General features: G+C 55.1%; 1 protein-coding gene across 1 annotated transcript in view; it reads left to right on the forward strand.

Moving 5' to 3' along the window:
- The window catches only part of LOC144598181 (netrin-G1-like), a 44086-nt gene that overhangs the window by 13205 nt on the left and 5977 nt on the right, over positions 1-24904 (forward strand). The window contains 2 exon segments of the mRNA XM_078408072.1: positions 195-304; positions 1992-2074. Of these exon segments, the coding sequence (XP_078264198.1) occupies positions 195-304; positions 1992-2074 (193 nt within the window).

The following is a 24904-nucleotide window of genomic DNA, read 5'->3' on the forward strand; positions in this document are numbered from 1 at the left end:
ACCTCGGATCTTCGTGGAGCGGTAGACCCCCCCTCCCGGAGCAGCAGCCCCCCCTCCCTCACCCACTACCACGCACAGCAAGACCCCACGAGCGGCGGCTGCCTGCTTCCAGTGAGGTCCGCGGGAGATTTGACCTCAGGACCCCAGGCTGGCCCTTCATTGGTGAATACGGCGGCACAACGCGGGACACTCAGGGAGGACGGGCAGCGGCTGTGGAGAGGCGGACAGAGAAGGTCGGCGCCAACTATCGCTCAACACCCTGAGCGACAGCGACGGCGACAGTGACGGCGACAGCGACCCCACGGTCGGCGCTCCCTCCCGCCCGGGACCGCAAAGCGCCGGCCGACAAACCCCTCCCGGTGTCTGACTGCCCGCGCCCGGGGGGGGGGGGGGGGGGGGGGGGCAGCGGAGCGCCGGGACTTGGGGTGTTCCGGCGCCGGGGACCCGCCAACCGGGGATCTGGGGGTTCCGGGGCGGGGGACCCCGCCAGCCGGGTCTTTGGGTGCAGGGCGGGGGCCACGGGGTGATTCCGGTCTCCGCGGACCCTCCGCCTGGGCCTAGTTTGTCTGAACAGCCCGGAGCCACGGTCCGGCAAATCTGAGGAGCTCGGTGCCCGCCCCCGCGGTCACTCTGTGGACGACCCTGTGGCTTGTTCGGACGATGCAAAGTTCACAAGCTGTTTGTTTCATCTGAATCTCCCGGGAATTAATTATTCCCCGGAGCGGGAGTTTGTTGCAGAAACCTCCCGGGCCCCCCGGGATAGGATCCGACAGCGCGGCGCTCCCTCACCGCCCCTCCCACAGCGCGGCGCTCCCTCAGTACCGCCCGTCCCACAGCGCGGCGCTCCCTCAGTGTTGCTCCTCCCAGAGTTTGGCGCTCCCTCAGTGCCGCCCCTCCCACAGCGCGGCGCTACCTCAGTGCCCCCCCTCCCAGAGTGCGGCGCTCCCTCAGTACCGCCCGTCCCACAGTGCGGCGCTCCCTCACTGGCCCCCCCCCCACCCACAATGCGGCGCTCCCTCAGTACCGCCCCTCCCACAGTGCGGCGCTCCTTCAGTGCCGCCCCTCCCATAGTGCGGCGCTCCCTCACCGCCCCTCCCACAGTGCGGCGCTCCCTCAGTGCCGCCCCTCCCACAGTGCGGCGCTCCCTCACCGCCCCTCCCACAGTGCGGCGCTCCCTCAGTGCCGCCCCTCCCACAGTGCGGCGCTCCCTCAGTACCGCCCATCCCACAGTGCGGCGCTCCCTCAGTACCGGTCCTCCCACAGTGCGGCGCTCCCTCAGTGCCGCCCCTCCCACAGTACGGCGCTCCCTCAGTACCGCCCATCCCACAGTGCGGCGCTCCCTCAGTACCGGTCCTCCCACAGTGCGGCGCTCCCTCAGTGCCGCCCCTCCCACAGTGCGGCGGTCCCTCAACCCCGTCCCTCCCACAGCGCGGCGCTCCCTCACCGCCCCTCCCACAGTGCGGCGCTCCCTCCATCACCCCTGCCCCTCCCACAGTGCGGCGCTCCCTCACTCCCGACCCCTCCCATAGTGCGGCGCTCCCTCACCGCCGCCCCTCCCACAGTGCGGCTCTCCCTCACCCCCCACCCTCTTTCACAGTGCGGCGCTCCCTCACCGCCCTTCCCACAGCGCGGCGCTCCCTCACCGCCCTTCCCGCATTGCGGCGCTCACTCACCCCCGCCCCTCCCACAGTGCGGCGCTCCCTCACCGCCCGCTCGCATGATCTCAGTACTGAAAGAGACTGCGGGCTTTTTCTGTTCGAAGTCCAGTCTGACGAAGAAACGTTGCCTCAGTGACTCCACTCCCCGGTGTCGATGGAAGAGTTTCCAGAAGGAATGAGAAGCGACATTATTGCCTGAGTTCGAGTCCCGCCGCGGCCGCTGAATTAAAAATTCCATTCATTAAATAAACGTGGAATTAAAATAAAATATTCTCGTACCCTGAGTGGTAACAGGCGTGAGGTTCAGTTGATGTCTGTTCATGTGTTTGACAGGATCGCTCCTGGAAACGGACCCAAAATGTCGCAGCTCCTGGGATCCGGAGCAAGGGGAGACTTGGGTGCAAACTTTCCCTGACGTGAGAAGGCGGGGGGGGGGGGGGGGGGGTTGAGACGGACGTCTGTGCCAGTGGAGTGGCGCAAGGGCTCGGATACCTCGAATAGTGAGCGGCCTGGATAGAATGGATGCGGAGAGGATGTTTCCACTAGTGGGAGAGTCTGGGACCAGAGGGCACAGCCTCAGAATTAAAGAGATGAGGGAGGGATTTCTTCAGTCGGAGGGTGGTGAATCTGTGAATTCTCAAGTTCACTAGTTTATAGTAGCATTGGCCCATTCGGCCCATCGAGTCCAGTCCGCCATTCAATCGCGGCTGATCTACTGCCTTAAAAATATCCACTGACTTGGCCTCCACATCCCTCTGTGGCAATGAGTTCAAAGATTCACCACCATCTGACTAAAGAAGTTCCTCCTCACCTCCTTTTTAAAGGAGTGCTCTTTAATTCTGAGGCTGTGACCTCTGGTCCTAGACTCTCCCACTAGTGGAAAACATCCTCTCCACATCCACTCTATCCAGGCCTTTCATTTTTCTGTAGGTTTGAATGCCCCCCCCCCCCCCCTTCAACCTTCTAAACTCCAGCGAGTACAGGCCTAGCGCAATTCATTGCCACAGACGGCGGTGGAGGCCAAGACAATGAATATTTTTGTGGCAGAGATAGATTCTTGCCTAGTATGGGTGTCATGGGTTATGGGGAGAAGGCAGGGGAATGGGTTTAAGAGGGAGAGATGGATCAGTCATGGTTGAATGGCGGATAGATTTGATGGGCCGAAGGGCCGAATCTGCTCCTATCACTTATGAATTTATGAACTCGGCTGTTTGTTAAAGATAGACACAGCGTGCTGGAGTAACTCAGCGGGTCAGGCAGCATCTGTGGAGAACATGGATAGGTGACGTTTTACAGAGTGCTGGAGTAACTCAGCGGGTCAGGCAGCATATGTGGAGAACATGGATAGGTGACGTTTTACAGAGTGCTGGAGTAACTCAGCGGGTCAGGCAGCATATGTGGAGAACATGGATAGGTGACGTTTTTACAGAGTGCTGGAGTAACTCAGCGGGTCAGGCAGCATCTCCGGAGAAAAGCAATCGGTGCCGTTTCGTGTCGAGACTCTTCTTCGGCCTCTGAAGCAGGAACCGACATCTGCTGTTCATTCCTACACATTTCGCCTGTATGTTCTGTACATTAGTAATTTGGATATGAATGCAGGATTAATGATTGGTGGAGTCACTGTTGACAAGAAGATTGGTGTTCTTGATGTTAGTAGCGTAGTCTTAGATTACAGAACGAGGTTAATCGGTGGGTTTATGGATGAGTATTGGCAGATGAATTTAAAGCCGATAAGTGGTCGGTGATGTATCGGTTCACGTTGGCGGGTGGCGTGGAGTGAACGAGAGGGTATGGAGGAGCAGGGGGATCTTGGTAGACAATCCACCTGCGCTGCCACCTTCACTGGTCCAATCTGCTGACAAAGGGAGGCAGGGCATAGACAGGTTGCAAAGTGAGACGTGTTGGGGAGGAACTGCAAATGCTGGAATGATGGAGTAATGGGGAGTAATGATGGGGAGGAACTGCAAATGCTGGAGTGCTGGCTCGAAGGATCGAATGGCCTCCTCCTGCACCTATTGTCTATTGTCTAACGTCAGCAACTCCTTATATCCATGGATGCTGCCTGTCCCACTGAGTCACTCCAGCGTTTTGTGTCTATCTTTGGATAGTGGGACGTGTGGGTCCCAGTTTTTTGAATGGGGTTAGGAGGGAGCGATAGATCAGCCACGATTGAATGGCGGTGTAGACTTGATGGGCCGAATGGTCTAATTCTGCTCCTATTCCTTATGATTGTATGATCTTACGTACGACCTTTTCAACCACCAAATCACACAAAATCATGAGAGGAATTGATCAGGTAAACCGGACTCTTGCCCAGAGTCGGTGAATCGAGAATGAGAGGACATACGTTTATGGTGTGGGGAAAAAGATTTAATGGGAACCTGAGGGGCAACGTTTCCACACAGAAGGTGGTAGGTGGATGGAACGAGCTGCCAGAGGAGGTAGTTGAGGCTGGGACCACGGGACTGGTGGTGGAGGCAGATAGGTTAGTGATTTTAGTTTCGAGATACAGTGCGAAAACAGGCCATTCGGCCCGCCGCGTCGGCGCCGACCAGCGATCCCTGCATACAAACACTATCCTATACACATTAGTGACAATTTACATTTACACCAAGCCAATTAACCTACAAACCTGTACGTCTTTGAAATGTGGGAGGAAACCGGAGCACCCGGAGAAAACCCACGCAGGTCGCGGGAGGACGAGCGAACTCCGCACGGACAGCACCCGTAGTCAGGATCGAACTCGGGTCTCCGGCGCTGTGAGGCAGCAACTCTACCACTGCACCACCGTGGTGTTTGAGACTGTCAGATAGGCACATGGATATACAGGGAATGAAGGGATATAGTTCATGTGTAGTCAGATATGAGTTGGTCTTGGCATCATGTTCGGCATCGACATTGTGGGCCGAAAGGCCTGTTCCTCTGTTGTAATGTTACATGTAACATGTCCTCCGCTCAGACCCAGCCTCTCCAATCCTCTATAATGTCACCCCCTCAGCCTCGCGCTCCAATGAGTAAAGTCCTGGACAGCCCAACCTCTCCTGTAGCTCAGACCCTCGACTCCTGTCAATACCCTGTGAACGAGTTAATAACAAGCGCCTTCCCCCTGTCCCGCGCGGGCCATCGGTCACCACTTACACCGATTCCGCAGAATGTTTCTCCAATGTGTCACGGGAACTCGTCGCGAATGCTTCTTCACTTTGAAGGAATTATCCTCAGAGCCCCAACCACCGACGTTTGAGCTGATTAAATGTTGAAATATCACCGCCTGGGTTCAGCCTATCTGCACTGTGCTCTTTAATCTCAGCGATCCATCGGCGCCGGATTTATGAGCTGCTTCGCTGTTAGTTTATTACTGTTCACATTCGCCCCAAGCTCAGGGCGGCACGGTGGCGCAGCGGGTACAGCTGCTGCCTCACAGCCCCAGAGACCCTGACGACGGCTGCTATCTGTGTGGAGTTTGCACGGACGGCTTTGGATGCCAAGCCAGTGGATATTTTGAAGGCAGAGATAGATAGATTCTTGATCAGTGCGGGTGTCAGGGGTTATGGGGAAAAGGCAGGAGAATGGGGTTAGGAGGGAGAGATAGATAGACAATAGACAATAGGTGCAGGAGGAGGCCATTCGGCCCTACGAGCCAGCACCGCCATTCAATGTGATCATGGCTGATCATTCTCAATCAGTACCCAGTTCCTGCCTTCTCCCAATACCCCCTGACTCCACTATCCTTAAGAGCTCTATCTAGCTCTCTTTTGAATGCATTCAGAGAATTGGCCTCCACTGCCTTCTGAGGCAGTGAATTCCACAGATTCACAACTCTCTGACTGAAAAAGTTTTTCCTCATCTCAATTCTAAATGGCCTATCCCTTATTCTTAAACTGTGACCCCTTGTTCTGGACTCCACCAACATTGGGAACATGTTTCCTGCCTCTAACGTGTCCAATCCCTTAATAATCTTATACGTTTCGATAAGATCTCCTCTCGTCCTTCTAAATTCCAGTGTATACAAGCCGAGTTGCCCCAGTCTTTCAACATATGACAGTCCCGCCATTCCTGGAATTAACCTAGTAAACCTACGCTGCACGCCCTCAATAGCAATATCAGCCATGATTGAATGACGGAGTAGACGTGATGGGCCGAATGGCCTAATTCTACTTCTATCACTTATGAGCGTTCCTGTGACCGCGGGGGGGTTTCTCCGGGTGCTCCGGGTTCCTCCCACACCCCAGACATGTGGGTTTCTAGGTTAATTGGCTTCAGGAAATCGATCCTGGTGTGTGTTGGATAGTGTTAGTGTGCGGGGATCGCTGGTCGGCGCGGACTCGGTGGTTCTAAGGGCCGGCTTCCGCGCTGTATCTCTAAACTAAACTAAACTAAACCCCGTGTGCACCCGGCGCGGCCTGTGGCCCAGAGATGGGGGGGACGGGGGACGGGGGGGACTTGCACCTCGGAAGCGATTGAGCGCCCGCGGGCTCTCAGCTCACATTTGGTGAACAGTTCAGTCCAGTCAATACCTTTATTCCCACAGAACAACCTTTATTCCACGCAAGATTGCAGCGTCTGCAGTTCCCAATGCCCCCCCACCCCCGGTTGTTTCTTCTACAGCTTCATATGTTTAGTCATAGACGCATCGAACACGTGGAAAAGTCCGCTCGGCCCAAATGATCCATGCCGACCAAAGTTGTCTAACAGACCCAGTCCCATCCCTCTAACCCGAGCCCTTTCCAATCCATGCGCCCGTCCAAATGTCTCCACATATCGCTATTCTGCGCCTCAATAGCCCCTTTGGAACAATACTCTTCGCTCGACCAACCTCGTCGTCTTCACGTTGGTGTTGATGGGATCTTGCTGTGCCGTCACGACGCAGGCCACGCGTCTGATCCTTCACCTGGGCCGCGTGGTGCGGGAGGGGGCGCGGGTTTGGCCCCGGGGAGAGGGGAGGGTGCGCGGGTTTGGGCCTCGGGGAGGGGGAGGCGGGTTTGGGCCCGGGGAGGGGGGAGGGTGCGCGGGTTTGGGCCTCGGGGAGGGGGAGGCGGGTTTGGGCCCGGGGAGGGGGGGAGGGTGCGCGGGTTTGGGCCCGGGGAGGGGAGAGGGTGCGGGGGTTTGGGCCCCGGGGAGGGGGGTGTGCCGCGGGTTTGGGAACCGGGGAGGGGAGAGGGTGCGCGGGTTTGGGCCCCGGGGAGGGGGGGGGTGCCGCGGGTTTGGGAACCGGGGAGGGGGGTGCGCGGGTTTGGCCCCGGGGAGGGGGCGCGGGTTTCGGCACCGGGGAGGGGGCGCGGGTTTCGGCACCGGGGAGGGGGGCGGGATTGGCTACCGGGGAGGGGGGGCGCGGGGTTGGGCCCCGGGGAGGGGGGCGATATTGGCCCCGGGGAGGGGGTCCTTCAGACGAGGGGTTCGGTTTAGATGGCTGTGGGCTAAACGCGGGCAGGTGGGGCTAGTGTAGATGCGGCTTCTTGGTCGACACGATGGAGTTGGGCCGAATGGCCTGTTTCCGGGCCGTGTCACTCGATGACGCTACTCTCTCTGAGAAGCCAGTGGGGTGGGGGGGCGGGGGGGAGATCAAAGGAGGATCCGGCGTTGGGTGGGGGAGGGGCGCCATGAGGGAGGGGGTTACACCTTCACCCTGACCTCTCTCCACCCATCTCTGTGACCCCCACAATCCCACCGTCGCTGACCGCCCAACCCTCCGTTTCCGACCGCCCCCTTTCCCCACCCGTCCCTCTCTCTGACGCTCCACCTCTCACCGCTCCTTGTCTGTGACTGCTCCGAAATCCCCCACCCCTCCTCGTCTGTGACTCCGCCCCCCCCCCACCCGGGACCGGCCCTCCCCCCTCCCCGGAACCGACCCCTCTCCTCATCCCCCCCTCCCCGGGACCGGCCCTTCCCCCCGGGAGCGGTCCCTCCCCCTCCCACCCCCCAGTCTGGGCGGGCAGTGTCCCCAAGGTGGGGGTAGAGTCTGTCTCTAGGGCGGGGCGGGGGGGAGGGCAGTGCCGCACGGGTGGGGGGGTCAATGTCCCTCGGGTGGGGGGGGCAGTGTCCCTAGGGTGGGGTGGCAGTGCCCCAAGGTGGGGGGGGGCAGTGTCCCTAGGGTGGGGGGGCAGTGCCGCTAGGGTGGGGGGCAGTGTCCCAAGGTGTGGGGGCAGTGTCCCTAGGGTGGGGGAGGGCAGTGTCCCTCGGGTGGGGGGGCAGTGTCCCTCGGGTGGGGGGGCAGTGCCGCTCGGGTGGGGGGGGGCAGTGTCCCTCGGGTGGGGGGGGCAGTGTCCCTAGGGTGGGGGGGCAGTGTCCTTAGGGTGGGGGGGGGCAGTGTCCCTAGGGTAGGGGGGCAGTGTCCCTAGGGTGGGGGGAGCTGTGTCCCTCGGGTGGGGGGGCAGTGTCCCTAGGGTGGGGGGGCAGTGTCCCTAGGGTGGGGGGGCAGTGTCCCTAGGGTGGGGGGGCAGTGCCGCTCGGGTGGGGGGGGGGCAGTGTCCCTCGGGTGGGGGGGGCAGTGTCCCTAGGGTGGGGGGGGCAGTGTCCCTAGGGTGGGGGGGGGCAGTGTCCCTAGGGTAGGGGGGGGCAGTGTCCCTAGGGTGGGGAGAGCTGTGTCCCTCGGGTGGGGGGGCAGTGTCCCTAGGGTGGGGGGCAGTGTCCCTAGGGTGGGGGGGCAGTGTCCCTAGGGTGGGGGGGGCAGTGTCCTTAGGGTGGGGGGGGGGCAGTGTCCCTAGGGTAGGGGGGCAGTGTCCCTAGGGTGGGGGGAGCTGTGTCCCTCGGGTGGGGGGGCAGTGTCCCTAGGGTGGGGGGGCAGTGTCCCTAGGGTGGGGGGGCAGTGTCCCTAGGGTGGGGGGGCAGTGCCGCTCGGGTGGGGGGGGGCAGTGTCCCTCGGGTGGGGGGGGCAGTGTCCCTAGGGTGGGGGGGCAGTGTCCCTAGGGTGGGGGGGGGCAGTGTCCCTAGGGTAGGGGGGGGGCAGTGTCCCTAGGGTGGGGGGAGCTGTGTCCCTCGGGTGGGGGGGCAGTGTCCCTAGGGTGGGGGGCAGTGTCCCTAGGGTGGGGGGGCAGTGTCCCTAGGGTGGGGGGGCAGTGTCCCTAGGGTGGGGGGGCAGTGTCCCTAGGGTGGGGAGGGGCAGTGTCCCTCGGGTGGGGGGGCAGTGTCCCTAGGGTGGGGGGCAGTGTCCCTAGGGTGGGGGGCAGTGTCCCTTGGGTGGGGACGTGCTCTGCCCACGGGGGGAGGGGGAGGGGGAGGGGGGTCACACTGACTGATGTTTCCTCGTCGCCACGTCGTCTCTGTTGATTACACGCGATCTCGGCGCTTCTGCTGATAATATTGCCTGATGACCGTAATCCAATCCCCGTCATGTCCCGGTGATATATCCGTGCTGGGTTAATCTGCTCCAGCATGCCCAGTAATATATCAACCCTGATTAAGCAGAGATTGGTTGAATAATCTCCAATTATTGCCTGCTAATTGTCTCAGTGCCGACACATTAGGAACAGCTTCAGTAAGTTGTTTAGTCTGAATACAAATCACTGAACCTACACCGAGTGAATGCTAATCTCAGCCGCCGCACATGAAGGGCCCGCAGGCCGCGCAGACGCAGAGTGACCTTTCCTTGCTGTCCCTTTGGCCCCAGTAGGTGACCGCGCTCCGGACCCGCGTCAGCGCGGTTGTCTCTCACAGTCTCCATTGTTGGGACGTTTAGACGACACAACTTCCAGCTATCAGACGAGGTAGTTGAGGCAAGGACTACCCCAACATAGAAACAGCGAAACATAGAAAAATAGGTGCAGGAGGAGGCCATTCGGCCCTTCGAGCCAGCACCGCCATGCAATATCATCGTGGCTGATCATCTAAAATCAGTACCCCGTTCCTGCTTTCTCCCCATATCCCTTGATTCCTTTAACCCTACGAGCTAAATCTAAATCTCTTGAAAACGTCCAGTGAGTTGGCCTCCACTGCCTTCTGTGATTCCCACAGATTCACAACCCTCTGGGTGAAAAAGTTTTTCCTCACCTCAGTTCTAAATGGCCTACCCCTTATTCTTAAACTGTGACCCCTGGTTCTGGACTCCCCCAACATCGGGGACATTTTTCCTGCATCTAGCCCGTCCAATCCTTTAAGAATTTTTAATGTTTCTGCAAGAACCTCTCTCATCCTAAATTCCAGTGAGTACAAGCCCCCTCGACCCATTCTTTCGTCATATATCAGTCCCGCCATCCCGGATTTAAGAAACATCTATACAGGTAAATGCAGAGGACACGTTTCGAAGGATATGGGCCATATGTGGGCAGGTGGGACGAGTGTAGATGGGGCATGTTGGTCGGTGTGGGCAGGTGGGACTAGTGTAGATGGGGCATGTTGGTCGGTGTGGGCAGGTGGGACTAGAGTGGATGGGGCATGTTGGCCGGTGTGAGCAAGTGGGACTAGAGTAGATGGGGCATGTTGGTCGGTGTGGGCAAGTGGGACTAGTGTAGATGGGGCATGTTGGTCGGTGTGGGCAAGTGGGACTAGAGTAGATGGGGCACCTTGGTCAGTGTGGACAGGTGGGACTAGTATAGATGGGGCATGTTGGTCAGTTTAGCGAAGTTGGGTCGAAGGGCCTGTTTCTATGCTGCAGAGCAACAACTTAATCGTGTATAAGATTAGGACGGGAATAGACAGGGTAGACACAGTCTTTTACCCAGAGTAGGGAAATTAAGAATTAGGTCATGGGTTTAAGGTGAGAGGGAGAGGGGGGCTGGGGGAGATTTAATAGGAACCTGAGGGGCAACGTTTTCACACAAAGGGTGGTGGGTGTATGGAGCGAGCTGCCGGAGGAGGTAGTTGAGGCAGGGACTATCGCAACGTTTAAGAAACAGTTAAAAATGTATGTGGGTAGGACAGGTTTAGAGGGATACGGACCAAACGCGGGCAAGCGGGACTAGTATGGATGGGGCAAATTGAGCCGAAAGGCCTGTTTCCGAACTGTAGCACTCTCTGACTCTGCGGAAAGAGGCCTTTGTTTGCAGGAAAGAACTGCAGATGCTGGTTTAAATCGAAGGGAGACACAAATGCTGGAGTAACTCAGCGGGTCAGGCAGCATCTCTGGAGTGAAGGAATGGGTGACGTTTCGGGTCGAGACCCTTCTTTAGACTGAAGACTGAATAACCCGAAACGTCACCAATTCCTTTTCTCCAGAGATGCTGCCTGACCCGCTGAGTTCCTCCAGCATCGTGTGTCTCCATTCACATCTCCATCACTCCAGGAGACGGGAATCGTCTCAATGCAGATGTCCAAGTTCTGGGCAGTGAGGTGTCAAGGAATTCAGCAAATCATACACCTGTGTAGATGTGGGCACAGAAATGTCTGATGGGGTTCAATCTGGGCTGGAGTGACGTGTTGTACTTTAGGAGGTCAAGTGTAAGAGGAAAGTAGGCAGTAAACGGTAGGAGTCATGGAAGCATTGATTTAACGACGGGTCTTGGTTCCAAGTCCTATACAGGGCGCTCCGGTTTCCTCCCACACTCCAAAGACGTGCAGATTTGTAGGTTAATTGGCTTCTGTAAATTCTCCTTAGTGCGTGTAGGATAGTGTTAGCGTGCTGGTCGGCGCGGATTCGATGGGCCGAAGGGCCTGTTTCCACGCTGTATCTCTAAACTAAACTGAACTGGTGCAGAGGTGGCCGTCCGGAGACGGGAGCCGAACCCAGGGGGCAGTTTGGAGGCCAGACACTGGGGAGGGGTCGGGTCACCTTGACCAAAAACAGCAGTGAGTCACGGAGAGACAGAGAGAGGTTTAATCTGACCCAGTGGTATGAATATTAATTTATCTAACGTCAAGTAACCCCTGCATCCCCCTCTCTCCATCCCACCTCCACCCAAGTAACCCCTGCATCCCCCTCTCTCCATCCCACCTCCTTCCAAGTAACCCCTGCATCCCCCTCTCTCCATCCCACCCCCACCCAAGTAACCCCTGCATCCCCCTCTCTCCATCCCACCCCCACCCAAGTCGTACCAGCTTCAAATTCATCCTGTTGAGTCTCATTGTCTGTAACTCGTTTTCACCTCGCCCACAGCTAACAATGGCCTGTTTCCTTTATCATCGTTACTTTTATTGCACATCTTTCATTCATTTGATCTCTATCATCGTCTATATCTCTTATTTCCCTTTCCCCTGACTCTCAGTCTGAAGAAGGGTCTCCTATCGAAAAGTCACCTGTTCCTTTTCTGCACAGATGCTGCCTGTCCGTCTGAGTTATTCCAGCACTTTGTGTCCATCTTCGGTTTAAACCAGCATCTGCAGTTCCACGTCTAATCTGCCAGCCGTGTGGAGATGATATCTCTGCTGCATCCATCTCTGCTCTGGTAATCCATCAGAGATTGGATTGTGGATCCACTGAGTGTGTGTGAGAGGCGATAAGGCTCAGTGAGTGGCTGCCCCTCCGCTCCGTCCCTCGGTCACACACCTCGGGCAGCCTGGGGCTAGTGGTGGGACCGTCCCGGCCCCGTGTCCCCAACCCCTCCCCAATCGGATGTCCCCCCCTCCTCGGTCCGATTCACCCCCCCCCCCCCCTCCCCCGCCGGTATCCCGTCCCCCGGGACATCGTGGAAGATGCGTGTGTCTGTCTGTATTAGTGTGTGTGTCTGAGTCTGTGTGTGTGTGTGTGTGTGTGTGTGTGTGTGTGTGTGTGTGTGTGTCTGTGTCTGTGTGTGAGTGGGGGTGTGGGGGTGGGGGTGTGTCTGAGTCTGTGTGTGTGTGGTGTGTGTGTGTGTGTGTGTGTCTGAGTCTCTCTGTGTGTGTGTGTGTGTGTGTGTGTGTGTGTGTGGGGTGTGTGTGTGTGTCTGTGTCTGTGTGTGAGTGGGGGTGTGGGGGTGGGGGTGTGTCTGAGTCTGTGTGTGTGTATGTGTGTGTGTCTGTGTGTGTGTCTGAGTCTGTGTGTGTGTGTGTGTCTGTGTGTGAGTGTGTGTGTGTGGGAGTGTGTGTGTGTCTGAGTCTGTGTGTGTGTGGTGTGTGTGTGTGTGTGTGTGTCTGAGTCTCTCTGTGTGTGTGTGTGTGTGTGTGTGTGTGTGTGGGGTGTGTGTGTGTGTGTGTGTGTGTGTGTGTGTGTGTGTGTGTGTGTCTGTGTGTGTGTCTGTGTGTGTGTGTGTCTGTGTGTGTGTGTGTGTGTGGACGGGCTCGGTGTGAACGCACGGAAGGCCAGCGAGATCTAACGCTGTCTGTCCACATCAGTGGCAGCGACCTCGGCTCAGAAAATTAATCCTCTCAAATGACAACACAGCACTTAGCGGAGCATAACATGATTAGCAGAGTAAACACGGTTTGATGAAAGGGAAATTGCATTTATAAATGTATTAGAGTTCTTTGAGCATGTAACTGGCAGTGTGGTGGAGACTCGGCGGTGGGGATAATTATCCGGATTTACAAAAGCCATTTGATATGTTTCGGGTGAAAGGTCGCCAGGGGTGGTAGCAGCAAATTAATGCGGCTGGCGTGTTCGTTAAGTGAAGGGAAGGCAAAGATTAGGATAAATTAATTACTTTTACGTTGTCAAATTATGGGTTTTACAGGATTCGGCCATGGGCTGCCAAGAATTACACTCAATGCCAATGAGACAATGTGTAGGAAAGAACTGCATATGCTGGTTTACACTGAAGAAAGACACAAAGTGCTGGAGTAACTCAGCTGGACAGGCAGCATCTTCATTTGTGACAGGAGAATTAGGCCGTTCGTCCTATCAAGTCTACCCCTCCATTCAATCATGGCTAATCTATCGCTCCCTCCTAAACTGGGGGGTAGTGTGAATTGTGAGGAAGATGCAATAAGGCTGCAGGGTGACTTGGACAGGTTGTGTGAGTGGGCGGATACATGGCAGATGCAGTTTAATGTAGATAAGTGTGAGGTTATTCACTTTGGAAGTAAGAATAGAAAGGCAGATTATTATCTGAATGGTGTCAAGTTAGAAGGGGGGGGGGAGTTCAACGAGATCTGGGTGTCCTAGTGCATCAGTCAATGAAAGGAAGCATGCATGTACAGCAGGCAGTGAAGAAAGCCAATGGAATGTTGCCCTTCATAACAAGAGGAGTTGAGTATAGGAGCAAAGAGGTCCTTCTACAGTTGTACCGGGCCCTGGTGAGACCGCACCTGGAGTACTGTGTGCAGTTTTGGTCTCCAAATTTGAGGAAGGATATTCTTGCTATGGAGGGCGTGCAGCGTAGGTTCACTAGGTTAATTCCCGGAATGGCAGGACTGTCGTATGTTGAAAGGCTGGAGCGATTGGGCTTGTATACACTGGAATTTAGAAGGATGAGGGGGGATCTTATTGAAACATATAAGATAATTAGGGGATTGGACACATTAGAGGCAGGAAACATGTTCCCAATGTTGGGGGAGTCCAGAACAAGGGGCCACAGTTTAAGAATAAGGGGTAGGCCATTTAGAACGGAGATGAGGAAGAACTTTTTCAGTCAGAGAGTGGTGAAGGTGTGGAATTCTCTGCCTCAGAAGGCAGTGGAGGCTGGTTCGTTGGATGCTTTCAAGAGAGAGCTGGATAGAGCTCTTAAGGATAGCGGAGTGAGGGGGTATGGGGAGAAGGCAGGAACGGGGTACTGATTGAGAGTGATCAACCATGATCGCATTGAATGGCGGTGCTGGCTCGAAGGGCTGAATGGCCTACTCCTGCACCTATTGTCTATTGTCTATTGTCTAACCCATTTAAAACTGAGGTGAGAAGAAACTTTTTCACCCAGAGAGTTGTGAACTTGTGGAATTCTCTGCCACAGAGGGCAGTGGAAGCCAATTCACTGGATGGATTTAAGAGAGTTAGATAGAGCTCCAGGGGCTAGTGGAATCAAGGGATATGGGGAGAAGGCAGGCACGGGTTACTGATTGTGGATGATCAGCCATGATCACAATGAATGGCGGTGCGTACAGACTCGAAGGGCCGAATGGCCTCATCCTGCACCTATTTTCTATGTTTCCATGTTTCTATATTTCTATGTAACCCCATTCTCCTGCCTTTTCCCCATAACCCCTGACACCCGCACTAATCAAATCTCTGGAGAGAAGGAATGGGGGGGGGGGGCGTTTAGGGTCGAGACCCTTCTTCAGACTGAGAGTCAGGGAGAGGGAGACACAGAGATATGGAAGGATAAGGTGTGAAAACACATATCAAAGAGGACAGACATAAAATGCTTAAGAAACTCAGCGGATCAGGCAGCATCTCGGAAGTGAAGGAATGGGTGACGTTTCGGATCGAGACCCTTCTTCAGTCTGACCCGCTGAGTTACTCCAGCATTTTGTGTCTATCTTCGATTTAAACCAGCCCCTGCATTTTTTCCCCCTATCAAAGAGGACACTTGGACAGGTACATGGATACGAAAGGTTTAGTGGGCAATGGGCTAAACGCGGGCAATGGGCGATGTGGCTTGTGTAGATGGGGCATCTTGGTCAGGGGAGAGAAAGACACCGAGATATTGCCCTGACACACACCTTACCCTTCCTTATCTCTGTGTCTCCCTGTCCCCTGACTGAAGAAGGGTCTCTTCAGCATTTTGAGTCAACGAGACAATAACGGTAGTGATGTAAAACATAGAAACATAGACAACAGGTGCAGGAGGAGGCCATTCAGCCCTTTGAGCCAGCACCGCCATTCAATGTGATCATGGCTGGTCATCCACAATCAGTACCCCGTTCCTGCTTTCTCTCCCCATACCCCTTGATTCCGTTAGCCCTAAAGCTAAATGTAACTCTCTCTTGAAAACATCCAGTGAATTAGCCTCCACTGCCTTCTGAAATACCGCACGCAGATCAGCTGGCAACACTGAGATATCGGCTAATTGTAGCAAAGGGAACACCAAGAGTCATAAATTATAAGTGATAGGAGCAGAATTAGGCCATTCGGCCCATCAAGTCTACGCCGCCATTCAATCATGGCTGATTTACCTCTCCCTCCGAACCCCATTCTCCTGCTTTCTCCCCATAACCCCTGACACCCGCACTGATCAAGAATCAATCTCTGCTTTAAAAATACCCACTGACTTGGCCTCCACTGCCTTCTGTGGCAATGAATTCCACAGATTCACCACATTCTGACTGAACACATTTCTTCTCATCTCCTTCCTAAAGGAAAGTCCTTTAATTCCGAGGCTGTGCCCTCTGGCCTCGGACTCTCCCGCCACTGGAATGATGTGAAACGGTGTTTTGCTACGCGGCCATTACCGAGTTATCCGCCAAATGCAGCAGAGGGCAAGTCAAGGGTTGGGGGTAACATCGTGGAATATGACGAAGTGAAATTGGGTTGTCCTCATAGATTATAGAGGGCAGGAACAGGCCCTTCGGCCCACCATATTCGCCACGACTATGATATCAAATTAAGACAATCCCACCTTTCCTTGTTTGTAATCATCCATTCCATGTATAAACACGTGTCTGTTTAAATGCCACATATTCGCCACATCTCCTTCCATCACCGCCCCTGATGTGTTTGGGCATCCACCACCCTCTTTGTAAAGTGAATTTACCCCGCACATCTCCTTTAAACTTTGCCCCTCCAAACGTAAAGTTATGCTGTCGATTATTTGACATTCTGTCTCGTCTATTAATGACTCTCATAATTCTCTAATGTCTCGCTCGCCTCAGCTTCCGACAACCCAAATAAAGCAATCCAAATTTGTGCAACTTCTCCCTTTATCCAATACCCTCTAATCCAGGCAACCTTCTGGTCAACCTGATCTGCACCGTCTCCAACCTCTCCCTGTAGCTGGAACCCTCTAATCCACCCTCTCCCTGTAGCTGGAACCCTCTAATCCAACCTCTCCCTGTAATTTACACCCTGTAATCCACCCTCTCCCTGTAGCTCACACCCTCTAATCCAACCTCTCCCTGTAGCTGGAACTCTCTAATCCACCCTCTCCCTGTAGCACACACCCTCTAATCCACCCTCTCCCTATAGCTGTAACCCTCTAATCCAACCTCTCCCTGTAGCTCACACCCTCTAATCCAAACTCTCCCTGTAGTGGAACCCTCTAATCCACCCCTCCCTGTAGCTGTAACCCTCTAATCCAACCTCTCCCTGTAGCTCACACCCTCTAATCCAACCTCTCCCTGTAGCTGGAACCCTCTAATCCACCCTCTCCCTGTAGCTGGAACCCTCTAATCCAACCTCTCCCTGTAGCTCACACCCTCTAATCCAAACTCTCCCTGTAGTGGAACCCTCTAATCCACCCCTCCCTGTAGCTGGAACCCTCTAATCCAACCTCTCCCTGTAGCTGGAACCCTCTAATCCAACCTCTCCCTGTAGCTGGAACCCTCTAATCCAACCTCTCCCTGTAGCTGGAACCCTCTAATCCTGGCATCATCCAAGTAAACCTCCTCTCCACCCTCTCTAACCTCTCCACGTCCTTCCTGTAATGGGGGCGATCAGAACTGCACATAAAACCAGCAGACTGCAATACTACAATACTACTAACTGCACACAATACTAATACTAGTGGACTAGTCGGTCGGTGTGAGCAAGTTGAGCTAAAGGGCCTGTTTCCACACTGATTCTATGAGTCTAATACTCGTAATGCAACCCACCCCAAGTCCTGTAAAGCAGCATCGTGAATTCTTGACTCTTGCACTCAATGCCCCAACCGATGAAGTCCAGTGTGCTGTCCGCCTTCTTTGTGTAGGCGGACTGTTAAAGTAAGTTTGCAAACGACACAAAATATGGTGAAGTTACAAATAGTGAAGAAGGTTGTCAAAGAACACCTCGGGCATTCTGTAATGGGCAGAGAACTGCCAGAAGATGCTTATTCCAGGCACACGATCGACCCATGTTGCCACCCGCAGGACCCTATTGATTTGAACCCCATTTGTGCATCAGTGGCATTTAGGGGTTCACATTTAATGTACACACCCCCCTCACATTTGGCCTTCCAAAGTGAAACACCACACGCTTGGCTGGAATAAATACTCCACGTGGATTCCACGTGTCTTCATCCTCTGGTCAGCCTAAAATGAGCGCCCGTGTCGAACGTCTTGCTGGAGTTTATCTGCACAACATCCACCGCCTTCTCCTCATCAACCATCTCGATCAGCTCGTCAAAAGCACTCCGTCAACTTGATAAGCCAACACCTACCCAATAGAAAGCCAACAAAGAAGGTATAGCAGTACAGCACAGAAAAGGCCATTCAGCCCACAATGTCTGTGCCGAACATGATCATCTTATCTCCTCTGCCTACACGTGATGAATTTCCCTCCACATCTATGCGTCTTTCTCAGAACTTCTTAAACGCCACTACCGTATCTGCCTCCACCACCATCCCCTCTGGCAAGTTTCAGGCCCCCGCCACCCTCTGTGTAATAAAAAACCTTCCCCGGATATCTCGTTAAAAAAAAAACCTTTACCCTTCCAACTATACCCTCTGGTCTTTGACATTTCCACTCTGAGAGAAATGTTCTGACTGTCTGCCCAATCTATGCCTCTCAGCATTTTAACTCCAGTCATGCTGACTATCCCTAATGAGCCCATGTTTTTGCAAATGCGAGTAAGCCCGTTACACTTTGAGAGATTAGAAAAAATGCACCATCTTTTTTTAATATCCCCAAATTATTAAATGTTGGTTTTGAAAAGATCTGTCTGTTGTTGTCGAATAAACAAGCAGTGTGTTTCAGCGACATGAAGGCAGCGTTGAGTGAATGACGCTGATTGTGCAGGAACGAGCGGACTACGTCTACTTGTACAGAAATAAACCTTCCAACGTGGCACAAGAGTTTAGAAAGTCGTTAGGAGCGATTATGGGATGAAATTATAGGCACCTAGCCTGGATCCGAGGGAAGAAATCCAGTAAGTGGAGTCACGCATTAAAGACAGACACAGAGTGCTGGAGTAACTCAGCGGGTCAGGCAGCATCTGTGGAGAACATGGATAGGTGACGTTTCACATAGTTCTCTCCGGTGCGCAGTGCGGGGTCATCCACAGTGCACAGTGTGGGATTATCCAGTGTGCAGTGCCAGTGAACTGTGTGATTATCCAGTGTGCAGTGCCAGTGAACTGTGCGATTATCCAGTGTGCAGCGCCAGTGAACTGTGTGGGGGTCATCCCGTGTACAGTGTGCCAGTGGGAAGTGGGCTTATCCAGTGTCCAGTGTGTCAGTGAACAGTGTCATTGTCCAGTGTGCAGTGCCAGTGAACAGTGTGGGACGACCTAATGTGTGGTGTGCCAGTGGGCATCGGGAATATCCAATGCACAGTGTGCCAGCGACCAGTGTAGGGTCATCAACTGTACAGTGTGCCAGTGGACAATGTGGGTTATCCAGTGTGCAGTGTGCCAGTGGACAGTGCAGGGTTCTCTCCCCGTTACACGCCCAGTGGATGAAGTTCTCTCTCCCGGAGACTAACTGTCTGCAACCTGGTATAATGTAAATTAAACATGAATCACCCATTCGTGGACAGGGCGAGGATTAGCCGATGCTTAACGACGGCAATAAACGAGGCCGCACATCCATAAGTCGTGGTTAGTGCCGGGACCTGTCGATGTGTCGACGCCGTTACAACGAGTGATGATGAGCCGCCATTCGGCCTTGAGCGACGCGGCACCTTGTCTCATTCCCGTAATTACGTGTCATCGCCCGTCCCCGTGTACACGCCGCCCCGTCCCCGTGTACACCCCGACCCCGTGTACACGTCGCCCCGGCCCCGTGTACACGCCGCCCCGTCCCCGTGTACACCCCGTCCCCGTGTACACGCTGTCTGCTCCGAGACTGTTCACATTGTCTGTCCACCTCATGGCTCCGGTTATTGATGCTGTTGCTGCTCGCAGTAATGACACTAGTTGCCGCACTCAATGTAAGACGGCAGAAGCCCAATCTCCCACCCCCTCAAATTCCCCAGTTCCCCACCCCCACAGCCCAAATTCCCCAGTTCCCCACCACCCCTCATCCATTCCCCAAATTCCCCAGTTCCCCACTCCCCAATTTCCCCAGCTCCCCACCCCCACCCTCCACCCCTCCACTCCCTCACCCCCCTCCCTTCCGCTCCCCAAATTCCCCAGTTCCCCACCCCTCCCCCAACGTCCCTCTCCCCATAACTCCACCCTCTCACCCGCCCCCCTCCACCCCCTCTCTCCTCCCCCACCCCTCAGCGCACCCACTCCCCGGGCCGCGGGAAACTCCCCGCTTCCATCAGAGTCTGGGAAATATTCAGGCCCACGGGACGTCCCAATAGTTTGCTATTTGGACCCATGGTGACGGTGACGGGGCTTGCAGCGGGTCAGAAGATGTCCAAAAGCCTCTGAAACACCACTGTCGTATCTGCCTCCGCCACCAACCCTGGCCTCGTGTTCCAGGCCCCCACCACCCTCTGTGGGAAACATCTGTCAGGTCTACCATTGTTTTTCATAACGTAGAACAGTACATCACAGGCCCTTCGGCCCATTGTGTCTATGCCGAACACTATACCACGTTCATCCCCTCTGCCCAATCCATTCCTGTATCCCCCCCATTCCCTGTATATCCACGTGTCTAACTACAAGCGTCTAAAACGTAGACGGGGAGAGGGGTGTAGGGGGGAGGGGAGGGGTGGCAGAGACGGGGAGAGGGGTGTAGGGGGGAGGGGAGGGGTTACAGAGACGGGGAGAGGGGGTGAAGGGGGGAGGGGAGGGGTGTTACAGAGACGGGGAGAGGGGTGTAGGGGAGGGGAGGGGTCACAGAGACGGGGAGAGGGGGTGTGGGGGGGAGGGGGTCACAGAGACGGGGAGAGGGGTGTAGGGGAGGGAGGTGACAGAGACGGGAAGAGGGGTGTAGGGGGAGGGGAGGGGTTACAGAGACGGGGAGAGGGGGTGTAGGGAGGAGGGGAGGGGGTTACAGAGACGGGGAGAGGGGGTGTGGGGGAGGGAGTCACAGAGACGGGGAGAGGGGTGTAGGGGGGGAGGGGAGGGGTTACAGAGACGGGGAGAGGGGTGTAGGGGGAGGGGAGGGGTCACAGAGACGGGGAGAGGGGGTGTAGGGAGGAGGGGAGGGGGTTACAGAGACGGGGAGAGGGGGTGTGGGGGAGGGAGTCACAGAGACGGGGAGAGGGGGTGTAGGGGGAGGGGGTTACAGAGACGGAGAGAGGCTTCTTCTCTGTCCAGCACCTTGTCTTTAGCGAGCTGCTCCCTCCGCTCTACCCCCCCCCCCCCCCCCTTCTCCGCTCCCCGAGGTCTCTGGGACTCAGGGTTTAATATTGAAAGTGTGAAGTACCGGATTATCTGCCGTTTATTGGTTATTACAACCTGGACCGTTGCCATGGTAACAACAGAAAGACACTGAAGACATAATGTGCCTGTAAATCGATCAGCGCTGGAACATTAAGGGGACCAGGAGTCTGTTTACACTTTGTGGAGCCCTGTTGTGGTTCAGCACCAGGAGGCCCTTCGCTCCATCGGGCTGTGCTATCCCCTCGGGAAGAGTTTGCTACTCCCCAACCTTGAAACGTCCTCCCCTTCAAATCTCTCCCCAATTCCCTTGTCCGCGTTGTTGTAAGATCCACGATTAGCGCCTTGCAGTTGGAGGCTCCAAGTCAATAACTATCTGTGTGATTATTTCCCCACCCCTTGGCTCGGACACCCTCGTGGCACAGACTTCCACCCAGTCACAGAGTCACGCGGCACAGAGACAGGCCATTAGGCCCAACTCGTCCGTGCCGGCCAGCATTATCCAATCTACTCCCATTTGCCCGCGTGTGGCCTGAAGAAAGGTCTCGACCCGAAACGTCACCCATTCCTTCTCGCCAGAGATGCTGCCTGTCCCGCTGAGTTACTCCAGCATTTTGTGTCTGTCTTTGGCCGAAAGACTTTGGTTTCACCTGGCACCGCACTTATTAATTGTACGATTGATTATTGCAAAATTATTTGTGTGATATCAGGCAACTGAACCACCCTACCACAACCAGAGAGCAGTCCTGACCTCCCATCTACCTCATTGGTGACCCTCGGACTATCCTTGATCGGACTTTGCTGGCTTCACCTTGCACTGAACGTTATTCCCTTATCCTGTGTCTGTATACTGTGGACGGCTCGATTGTAATCATATATTGTCTTTCCGCTGACTGGTTAGCGCGCAACAAAAGCTTCTCACTGTACCTCGGTACACGGGACAATAAACTAAAGTACACTATTGTGTTTGAGGGCCTGTTTTGCTGCAGCAAATAGTAATTTCACTGCTCTGCGGCCGCGACACACGGCTATTAAACACCTGACTTTTGACGTGTTCAGAAATCTCGGCTTTCAATGGATTCTGTGACGGCTCCACAGACGCCGAGATCTCGCATCCGGAGGGTTCACGGTCGCCTGGGTGAAGTAATTGGTAGTCCGGGAGTCACAGAGAGGGGGGGGTCGGGTCTGTGACCGCTCGATCCATCCTCCTCATCCCCACCCCAGACGGCCGGCCCCCGGCTCTGAGACTGGGATCCGGTTCCCGATAGCCGCCCGGGACCACCGACAGACCGTCACGGGGAGGGGTTTATACAACTTTAATCATCACCTTAATCAGCACCCGCTGAGTTACTCCAGCACTCTGTGAAACGTCACCTATCCATGTTCTCCACAGATGCTGCCTGACCCGCTGAGTTACTCCAGCACGCTGTGTCTATCTTTAGTCTGGTGAGTTGGGGTTCGAGGGGCGGGGGCGGGGTGGGGGTGGGGTGGGGGTGGGGGAGTTGAGGCGCCGGTCCCGCCGGTATGGGGGGGGGAGTGGGGCTGAAGCGGCCTCGGGGGAGGGGGGGCTGAGGGGGGAGCGGCCCAGAGGGGATGTTTATTGGCAGAGGGAGCGAGAACCGGACCCGGAGTCGGGGCGGGGGCGGGGGGTCGCGAGTTTTTTTAACCGAAGCCAATTAACATACAAACCTGTACGTCTTTGGAAACCGGAGCACCCGGAGAAAACGCACGCGGTTACGGAGAGAACATACAAACTCCGTAGTCAGGATGGAACCCGGGTCTCTGGCGCTGTGAGGCAGCAGCTCTACCCGCTGCACCACCGTGCCGACCATGGGCTGTCGTTACAGCGAGAGTCCACCTTAGCACGAGCAACCGGGTGGTGGAGGCACACAGGCCCTTCGGCCCGACTTCCCCGTGCTGACCATGATGCCCCCCCATCTACACTAGTCCCACCTGCCCGCCTTTGACACTTATTCCTCTAAACCTGTCCTGATGTTGACGAGCAGCATCTACACGGGCAGATGGGTTGGACTGACCCTCCACAGACGCTGCACGACCCACCGGCCGCCAGCCCTTGGCCTTGCCCTCCAGTCCGTCTGGTCGGCGGCCGTTGGTGTCTCCAGCCCCGACTCCCAGAGATCCTCATTAAAGTTTAAATTTCATCCGCCAGGAATAATGATCCGGGTGAAATAATTACAGGAAGTCGATGAGGGGATAATGTAGTTTATGGATTTCAGCCGATCGATGAAACGCTCAGGAGAACAGGTTCTGCCCCTCCAGACGCTCGTGTATAAATTAGTCAGCGGAACCCACGGTGAATCTGAATTAAGATGCTGCCGGAATCTAATGAAGCGGTGAAGGGGGATTCAGCCCTGACATCGCAGCCGATAGAGCTTCAGTTATTTGTCCTCACCGCGATATTCCTCATTACATTGAGATCCTCCTGTAGTTTGGCAGCTTCGGCAGCGAGGTGGGCGAGGCGGGGGGCTGGTGATCCAGGGGCAAGGGTTCAAATCCACGCTCCGCCGGGAATGTAAATACAATTAATGTCAACATCATCCTGACGCGAAACGTAGTCTCAGTAAAATACCAGTTAAATCACCACATGTGTTAGCCCATCTGGGATTAGGGTTGAGAGGGAAAGATAAGGGGAGTAGACTTTATGGGCCGAATGACCTAATTATGCCTCTTTGACTAATTAATGATCACAAATTATTTCAGGGAAACGAATTTCCTCTCCTGACCAGCTTTGACCCGTGTCCGCCTGGGGTTTACTTGCTCCTGAACTAAACCTACGCCGCGCTTGGGTCCGGGTAACGAGGGACTGATCAATCAGGACATGTCTCCCCTCTACCATCACGCAACTGATATCTATACCTCATCTACACCTCACGCTGCCTCGGCAAGGCCAGCAGCATAATCAAGGACCAGTCTCACCCCGGTCACTCCCTCTTCTCCCCTCTCCCATCGGGCAAGAGGTACAGAAGTGTGAAAACGCACACCTCCAGATTCAGGGACAGTTTCTTCCCGGCTGTTATCAGGCAACTGAACCGTCCTCTCACCAACTAGAGAGCGGTCCCGACCTCCCATCCACCTCATTGGAGACCCTCGGACTATCCTTGATCGGATTTTGCTGACTTTACTTATCATGTATCACTGTAAATGGATCGATCGTAATCATGTATTGTCTTTCCGCTGACTGGTTAGCGCGCAACAAAAGCTTTGGGCAGCTTACACTCCAGCAGGATGAACATTGACTTCTCTAACTTCAAGTGACCCCAGCTTCCCCTCTCTCTCCACCCCTCCCCCTTCCCAGTTCTTCCACCAGTCTTACTGTCTCCGACTGCATTTTATCTCTGTTTGCTTTGCTGTTACCTTCTCCCAACTAACAATGATCCATTCGACATGTTCCTTGATCTCCAGCCCCATTGTCTCGTTTTCACACAGGACGATTCATTATCTATGTAGCTCCCCCTCCCCTGACATCAGTCTGAAGAAGTTTTATTCACAAAATGCTGGAGTAACTCAGCAGGTCAGGCAGCATCTCAGGAGAGAAGGATTGGGTGACGTTTCGGGTCGAGATCCTTCTTCAGACTGAAGAATCCTGACTCCAGCGGACCCCCTCCTCTTGGACCCCCCACCGGTTGGCTAACTACCCTCAGTAAAAAAACTACCCCTCAGTCTGAAGAAGGGTCTCGACCCGAAACGTCACCTATCCATGTTCTCCACAGATGGTGCCTGACCCGCTGAGTTACTCCAGCACTCTGTGAAACGTCACCTATCCATGTTCTCCACAGATGCTGCCTGACCCGCTGAGTTACTCCGGCATTCTGTGTTTGTCTAAAGGTTTTTCGCTGTCCCTCGGTACACGTGACAATAAACTAACGTGAACCCGAATCTCAGTCAGACTGCTGCCGACGTCGTGGCCCCGAGAGACTGCGGGCCCCGTCCACAAACTCATCCTAAGTCATCGCGGTATTTCCCCGAGGGTGACCGTCCCAAAAACGTGCGGGTTTCTAGCTTAATCGGTCCTCTGTAAATTGCCCCCTAGTGTGTTGGGAATGGATGTGAAAGTGGGAGAACATAGAACTAGTGTGAACGGGTGATTGGTTGGTGGTCCGA

This window comes from Rhinoraja longicauda, chromosome 11 (assembly GCF_053455715.1).
Source record: "Rhinoraja longicauda isolate Sanriku21f chromosome 11, sRhiLon1.1, whole genome shotgun sequence".
Classification (NCBI taxonomy): Eukaryota; Metazoa; Chordata; class Chondrichthyes; order Rajiformes; family Arhynchobatidae; genus Rhinoraja; species Rhinoraja longicauda.